Source organism: Sciurus vulgaris, assembly GCF_902686455.1.
Source record: "Sciurus vulgaris genome assembly, chromosome: 3".
Taxonomy (NCBI): Eukaryota; Metazoa; Chordata; class Mammalia; order Rodentia; family Sciuridae; genus Sciurus; species Sciurus vulgaris.
Window position 1 is genome coordinate 170,129,486 of NC_136463.1, and position 7,386 is coordinate 170,136,871.

The 7,386-nt window shown below is 62.2% G+C and overlaps 1 protein-coding gene across 3 annotated transcripts; it reads left to right on the plus strand.

The window, feature by feature from the left end:
- The first annotated feature begins 354 nt into the window (after positions 1 to 354).
- On the plus strand, positions 355 to 5,529 carry CTDSP1 (CTD small phosphatase 1). Of its 3 annotated transcripts, none has more exons than XM_079131264.1 (7): positions 355 to 638; positions 2,017 to 2,165; positions 2,485 to 2,655; positions 2,783 to 2,839; positions 3,362 to 3,454; positions 3,553 to 3,738; positions 3,903 to 5,529. In XM_079131264.1, exons 1-7 carry the CDS (start codon positions 572 to 574, stop codon positions 4,029 to 4,031), a joined length of 852 nt encoding a protein of 283 aa, XP_078987390.1. In that variant the 5' UTR covers positions 355 to 571; the 3' UTR covers positions 4,032 to 5,529. The 3 variants fall into 3 exon arrangements, with proteins under 3 accessions (XP_078987390.1, XP_078987391.1, XP_078987392.1); XM_079131265.1 differs by having other exon boundaries at positions 372 to 638; positions 2,551 to 2,655; XM_079131266.1 differs by having other exon boundaries at positions 389 to 638; positions 2,554 to 2,655.
- Positions 5,530 to 7,386: the final 1,857 nt, after the last annotated feature.

Below are 7,386 nucleotides of genomic sequence, written 5' to 3' on the forward strand. Positions count from 1 at the left end.
AGGAGCGGCAAGTCCCGAGTCTTCGGAAGAGCAGAGGTGGAACCGCGCCGCCCTCGGGCTCTCGGAGAGGGTGGGGCGGGTCTTGGCCCCGGGCGCCCGGGGGCCTGGCACCGTGGGCAGAGTACTGGTTTTGCCACGCAGCCGCAGACGCTCTGTCCCGCCGACCGGCGGCAGGAAGGGAGGGGACGCCCCCCGGATCGCTGCAGGAACCCGGCCCGGCCCGCCTCCCAGCCGACTGAGCCTTGCGGGCCCCCAGAAGTGATGAAAGCCGCGGCCGAGTCCAGGTCACGCCGAAGCCGTTGCCCTTTTAAGGGGGAGCCTTGAAACAGCGCCCGGGTTCCATGTTTGCATCCGCCTCGCGGGGAGGAAACTCCATGTTGTAACAAAGTTTCCTCCGCGCCCCCTCCCTCCCCCTCCCCCTTAGAACCTGGCTCCCCTCCCCTCCAAAGCTCGCGGGGATCCCTCCCTCCTACCCCTCCCCTCCCCCCCGCGCCCCGATTCCGGCCTGAGCCGGGGGGGGAGGCCGGGCGCCCGGGCCAGAGTCCGGCCGGAGCGGAGCGCGCCCGGCCCCATGGACAGCTCGGCCGTCATTACTCAGATCAGCAAGGAGGAGGCGCGGGGCCCGCTGCGGGGCAAAGGTACTGGGGCGGCGGGGAGGGGGCCGCAGCCGGCGCGCCGCGGGAGGGGAGGAAGAAGGGGCCGGGATCTTTCCCAAGGCTGCATCCGCTGCCACCGCCCCGGGCGCCCGCCTCGGCCGGGCCAGAGCTCCCAGCCCAAGAGGGAGTCCGGAGAGTTCGAACTCCTGGAGTCGCAAAGACGCGGGGCGGAATCTGGCGCCTCTAGGGCGCTCCAGTCTGTTCGAGGTGGGGAAACTGAGGCAGGGGTAGAAAGACGGGGCTCCTGCAGGGGCTTCCGGACTAGCGGTTCCCGCCCCCTCCCCCAAACCGATTGGCGCCAATGGGGCTGGGAGGTGGGGGGGGGGGCGCGGAGGCCGCCTTCAGGCCACCCGCTGAGACTCCGCCCCCCCCCCTCTGGGCTGTGGTCTGGTAGGGTCTTGGGAAGGGGCGCCGAGGTGACAGCGGGCTGGGGAAGCTTGGAGGGATCTCCCGCCAACACTCAGCCACGTTCCCACAAACTTCCGCGCCGTGCACGGAGGTGCCGAGCCCCTCAGAGGCACAGAAAGGGGCCACTTCTTCCAAGAAGAAGGCGCCCGCAGGCAGAGCCTTGTGTCCGGCCAGGCACGCGGCACCTGGGCTGTAGGCCCTTGGGCACCGGGCCTGTGCACACACGCACCGACCGGGAAAGCCGCGCTGCCCCGCCAAGGCTGCGCCCGGGGGGCTGGTCAGGGTGGAAGACCCTCTTCCTCTTCCTTGTGCAGACGTCAGGGACTGGGAGTCCTCCCAGATCTGCCCACCTCCCGCCTGGGCCTAGCTTGGCCTGGGGCCGGGGTCAGAAGCCGAGGGGCGGTGGAGGGTGGGTCTGTCAATCAACCAGCCGCTACCCGGCTGCAGGTCCCAGGTCTGGGCGGGGCGGGAGCCGAGGAGGCGGGGTTGACAGATGGTTTCGGGACGCTGGCCCAGGCCTTGGGACTGCACCCCCTGCCCCTGGGCCCAGCCTCAGTGAGGACTTTGGACCCATGGAGTGGCCTGGACAGAGGGAGAGTGGGAGTGGACGACGGGGCCCCAGGCCCTGACCCTCCTAAGCAGGGGATGCTCAGGTAAGGCCCGGTCAGGTGATGGAGGTTTTGAGAAAAAGAAAATACCCGGTTCCCCTGCTTTAGACCTCCCGCCCCCTAACCTGGGGGACTGTGGCCACACTAGACCTCTTCGTGGGGAGCTTCAAAGGATTTGGAGCAAACGCTGGCAGAGTACTTCAGAGGGCCAGAGCACAGGGGTGTCTCCCTTGATGAAGGGGGTGTGGCCAGCCCTCCCAGATCAGGGGTTCGCACCTGGACGCGTACACTGGCTTTTACTACCCTGTGTGCCCGTGTCCCCAACCTGTGCCTCCCCAATTCAGGTGACCAGAAGTCAGCGGCTTCCCAGAAGCCCCGGGGCCGGGGCATCCTCCACTCACTCTTCTGCTGTGTCTGCCGGGATGATGGGGAGGCCCTGCCGGCGCACAGCGGGGCGCCCCTGCTGGTGGAGGAGAACGGTGCCATCCCCAAGGTGCGGGGGCGGGGACGACTGCAGGGGCACCTGGACTAGCTGGAAGGGGGCTTAGGGGAAGGAGCTCCTGGTGGGGACATACCTGCAGCCACTGAAAGTTTCAGAGAAGCGGGGCCTGGACACCAAGCCCTATGCGCTCCCCATTGGGCCCCTCCCAGCCTGCTCTGTGGACTGTCCACCATCAGAACTCTGAAGGTCCCCTCAAAGATGGCAGCTTTGCCAGGCGGTACCTAGAGAGCCAGGTGGGCATTCCTCCCTGGAGCTGTCAGGGCCGATGTTGGGAAGTGGGTGGGATGTCCCACTGTCTGCTATTTCTCAGATAGAGGGCCAAGTTAGGGAAGGCTGTGTAGGAGGTGCCCCGACCCAGCCCGGCCCCTCCCACCAGCAGACCCCAGTTCAGTACCTGCTGCCTGAGGCCAAGGCCCAGGACTCGGACAAGATCTGCGTGGTCATCGACCTGGACGAGACCCTGGTGCACAGCTCCTTCAAGGTGGGCCCTGCCCAGTAGCCCTCAGCCCCAGCCTCTGAGGGATCCTGCCCCAACCTGGGAGGGAGGTCTCTGCCGGCCCCGCGCCCTGGGGCTCTTGCCCCGGCTCCAGCAGCTCTTCTCCCCACAGCCAGTGAACAACGCCGACTTCATCATCCCAGTGGAGATTGATGGGGTGGTCCACCAGGTGAGGGGCAGGGGGAGGAGGTGGTGGGCTTGGCCTCTGCCCTCCAGACTCTAAGCTCTGCCCACTGAACTGAAGAGAGCCCCGCATGGGACTTTGATAGATGTGGACTGTCTGAGGCCTCCTAAGAGTGGGTTCCTCGTCTCAGTCCTATATACATGTGGCCCCTCACCCCCCCTGCCCGGGACCCAGTTCAAGTAATTCAGGATAGGTTGTGTGCTGTCCAGCCTGTTCTCCATTACTTGGCTCGGGGGCCGGTGCGCTGCAGCCTTGGGGTGAGGGGGCTGCCCCTAGGCAACTGCATTTGGGGGAAGGAACTAAGAATTAATGACTCCCCACAAGGCAGGACCTGCACCTGGTGGGAGCCGGAGCGCCTTTGGACTCTCCTCGGGGAGGGTGGGAGTGGCTGGCGGGGAACCCACAGGCCCTGCAGGCCTCCTGGGCTCCGCCTCCTCCACAGTTCCCCTGCAGGCAGCCCGGGACTCCCCGCCTCGGGCCAGCAGCCCTCACAGACCCACCCCCTAGGTCTACGTGCTGAAGCGGCCCCACGTGGACGAGTTCCTGCAGCGAATGGGCGAGCTCTTCGAGTGCGTGCTGTTCACTGCCAGCCTTGCCAAGGTGAGCCCCCCGACCTGGGGCCGCAGCCCTTCCTCACCTCCTCGGCTGGCCGCGTGTGCCCCTCCTGGCTCCAGGGTGACCCACCTCCCTCTTCCCAGTACGCAGACCCAGTAGCTGACCTCCTGGACAAGTGGGGGGCCTTCCGGGCGCGGCTCTTCCGAGAGTCATGCGTCTTCCACCGGGGGAACTACGTGAAGGACCTGAGCCGGCTGGGCCGCGACCTGCGGCGGGTGCTCATCCTGGACAACTCGCCCGCCTCCTACGTCTTCCACCCAGACAATGCCGTGAGTACAGGTGGGACCCAGACAGGGCTGCGACCCACGGGCAGGAGGGGCAGGAGCTGTGGCCGTCTTAGCCTTCCAGATTCCAGGGCTGGTGGGAAGGGGATGCCTCCCATTCCTGTTTCCTGCACCTGGTGTTACCTGTGTCCTTCTTTCCATGTCCCCAGGTACCAGTGGCCTCCTGGTTTGACAACATGAGTGACACCGAACTTCACGACCTCCTCCCCTTCTTTGAGCAACTCAGCCGCGTGGATGATGTGTACTCAGTGCTCAGGCAGCCACGGCCGGGGAGCTAGTGAGGTGCCCTGGGGCCAGGACCTGCCCCTTCCTCCCGCAGAGACTGTGGGCAACTGCCCAGAGCTCTTTGTTAAGAAAACCATGAGCTGCGCCTTCTTCGTGGCCCTGGGGAAGCCGGTGCCTTCCCCAGCAGCCCTGCCAGGCTGTACCGAGGACTGTAAGCCCCTGGTTCCCTGGGTCAGTGCCTTCGAACGGCCTCCCCACTTTTCAGGGGGCCTGGGGGCCCTGCCTGCTGCTCCCCCTGTCTGCCTCCTCTCTCCATGCTGCCATGTTTCTCTGCTGCCAAATTGGGCCCCTTAACCCCAGTTCTGCTTTTGGGGTGGGGCCGGGTTTCTGTCATCCCATACCTTGGAGCCCCAGCCTGGGAGCAGTGGACACCAAGTGCCTTCATAGAGCCCTCGCTTCCCTACCCAGCTTCCCCAGGGGCATGGCAGCCGCCATCAGCTCCTGCCATCAGCTCCTGCCTGGACTGGCCTGCAGGTTGCTGTGGTCTAGGCTGGTCCAGGGGGAACCAGTCTCTTCCCACCCCCACTCCTCCCTTGGAGGAGCCCCAGCAGTTTCTGTCTAGGCAGGGAAGGGCCAGGAGGGAAGAAGCTCTTACCCTGGGGAAGGGAGCCAAGGTCCTTCCTTCAGGACCCCACAGTAGCTTCTCCAAGGCTCATGGCTGCTCCTGTGTCACCCAGGCTATGACCCCTTCTGCCTTAAATACCCCAAGGCTCTGGAGCTTGGCTCCCCATTTCTGAGTATCGGGACATAGGCAGGACCCCCTTGTGGTGCCATATAAATATGTATATGTGTATATAGATTTTTAAGGGACAGAGAGAGGGAAGGGTGGGCATAGAGACACCCTCCCTCGCCCCTTTCTTGGGCCCAGAAACTGGGGGGAGGGAGGGAAAGGATTTTTACATTTTTTAAACTGCTATTTTCTGAATGGAACAAGCTGGGCCAAGGGGCCTGGGCCCTGTTCCCTATCCTCACAGCCCTTTTGATCCGTTCTTTCAAAATACACTTATTGAGCACCTTGTGTGCCCAGTGCCCACCAGCTAAGTGGGGGGGTCTCCACCCCCTAATCGGTGCCTTCTCCACCCACCCCAGATTTCACCAGTGCCTTTGGGGTATCTGCAGGAGGTGGAACCCTTTTGTGAGGTTTGGGGGGTCTCCAGGAAGCTAAGCCAAGCTGTCTCTGTCCCCGTGCCAACCCACCCACTGCAGCCTCCTCCCTTGCCCCCTGCTGGCCGGGGGCAGCTCCCAGAAGGTCAGCCTCCAACTCTGATTTGTTTCTGAAACTCTTCCCACACTTGCTGAGTCAGGAGGTCAAGGCCTTGGGCTTTCCCTGGTATCTAATGGTTAGGTGGACCCACAAACCAGTGCCAAGGGAGTTGGTGGGGGGAGGGAGGATATGGTTGACCTGAATCGGGTGACCTTCCCATTTAAGTGCCTTCTTGGTGACCCAGAGCCTCACAGTGTGACAAGAACTAAAGAGAAAGTCAGACCCCCATCCTGCTTCTGTGGTTTCTTTGGGGGAGTGCAAGGTGGGGGTGAGTGATCAGATAACAGTCACACTGAGACTGCAGTGTGACCCTGCCTTAGCAAACCGCTAGAAGTGGTGTGGAAGGAGGAAGGGGTTCGGGGGTGCCCCGGGCTTCCAGGGCAGATGGGGCTTTGTGTTGGATCTACCTCGAAGCTGGGCTACTGAATCATTCTGCGAAACCCGGCCTCGGTGGCTAGGTCTGCAAAATGGAGACAGGTCCTTTCTGCAGACTTTAAGTTCCTAGACACTAACGACTAGACTCTTAGCTACACAGCAAAACTAACCGCTCCTGCAGGGGCCGCCTGTGGAATGCGCGCGGGGCGGGGCGGGGCGGGGCCTGCCGCGGGGGGCGGGGCCCGAGGCGGGGTCTGCGGAGCAGCCACTCGTGAGCCAGGCTGACGTGGGCTGGCCTGCGAGGTCGCTGGCCTTCAGCGGCTGTGCTGGCTGCGCAGGGGGTCCGCAGTCTCCGGCCTCTGGCGAGTGGAGAAGACTGGGTGTGGTCGGCGCCAGAGCTCCCGCTGGCCGCCCCTTTCCCGAGCCACCGCCCTTGGGGCCAGGGCACTTCCTTCGCAGAGCCTGGATGACCGCGGCGCGGGCAGGAAGTGCCCTCAGCCGCCTCCCGCGGTGGCCGCTAGAGGCCTCCATGTCCTGATGGACGTCCGGGTTCCCTGGAGCCTGGCCCTCCCGGGCTTGCCCCACCTACTGGCACATACCCTGCCCCTCCTGCAACCCGTGTCAGTAAAGACGGGGACCCGCCTCATTCACCGCCCCCCCTCAAGAACACTGGGGAGGAGAGGGAGTTGCCTGTCCCAAAAGTTGCTCCCCATTCTCCCAGCCACACCTCCCCAGTCCCGCCTCTTCCTTGTCCCCAGGTAAGGTGATCCAGTCTCCAAGCCTGCCTCCGTGTGCTGCAGATGTTAATCGCCCTCTAAACCCATGTGTGGGGCATCTGCTACTTTTAACTCAATAGAAAGGAGCCGGGAAGCACCTACCTGGGAAGAGAAGCTTGAAGTCCCCTAGGGTCAGCTCTGGTCTGAGCTGGACCAAGAGAGCCCTTGGCAAGATGAATACCCGGGTCCAGGCCTCAGCAATCCTTAGCCTGCTTTTTCCTGCTCTTTATGCAAATGCTGGTCACCCCAGATTTGCATTTCAGAGGTGAGAAGAACAGCACTCAGCTCTAGTGAGACCACAACCGGCCTTCCACACCCCCACCTACATACCCTACGCCCATGCAGAGTTCAACTCAACTACATGTGTGGGTGCTTCCTGTGCCAGGCACGGTGCCAGGAGCAGGCCGGCCCTGCTGCTGCTCTCAAGGAACTCACACGCCAGTGCAATAAACGGAGGGTGGAGGGACTCCTCTATAGAGATATAGAGATATAATCTTTTAAGTATGAGAGCTATTTCTCTAGGATGAGTTATTGACCCTATTTCTGGAATGTCCTTAAATTTGTTTTGTTGCAGCAATTTATCCAGAGTCCTTCCAAGTGTCCTCTGAAGTGAAAACCCTGGGTGGGGCAGGGCACAGTGTCATACCTGTAATCCCAGGAACCCAGTAGGCTGAGGCAGGGGGACTCAGAGTTCAAAGCCAGACTCAGCAACTTAGTGAGGCTCTGTCTCTAAATAAAATACAAGAAGGTCTGAGGATGTGGCTCAGTGGTTAAGTGCCCCTGGGTTCAGTTCCTGTTACCCACCTCCCACAAAAAAAAAAAACAAACAAAAAAAAAAAAACCAACAACAATAAAAACAAACCCTGGGCATTCTGAACACGTTTCCATAATTGAAGCAGACTTAAATGATTAAAAGAAAGGAGAAGAGAAAAG

Coding starts and splice junctions, on each gene's coding strand:
- CTDSP1 (XM_079131264.1), top strand. CDS start 572: ATGGACAGCTCGGCCGTCATTACTCAGATCAGCAAGGAGGAGGCGCGG. Junction 2,840..3,361: donor TTGATGGGGTGGTCCACCAG/GTGAGGGGCAGG, acceptor CCCACCCCCTAG/GTCTACGTGCTGAAGCGGCC. Junction 3,455..3,552: donor TCACTGCCAGCCTTGCCAAG/GTGAGCCCCCCG, acceptor CCCTCTTCCCAG/TACGCAGACCCAGTAGCTGA.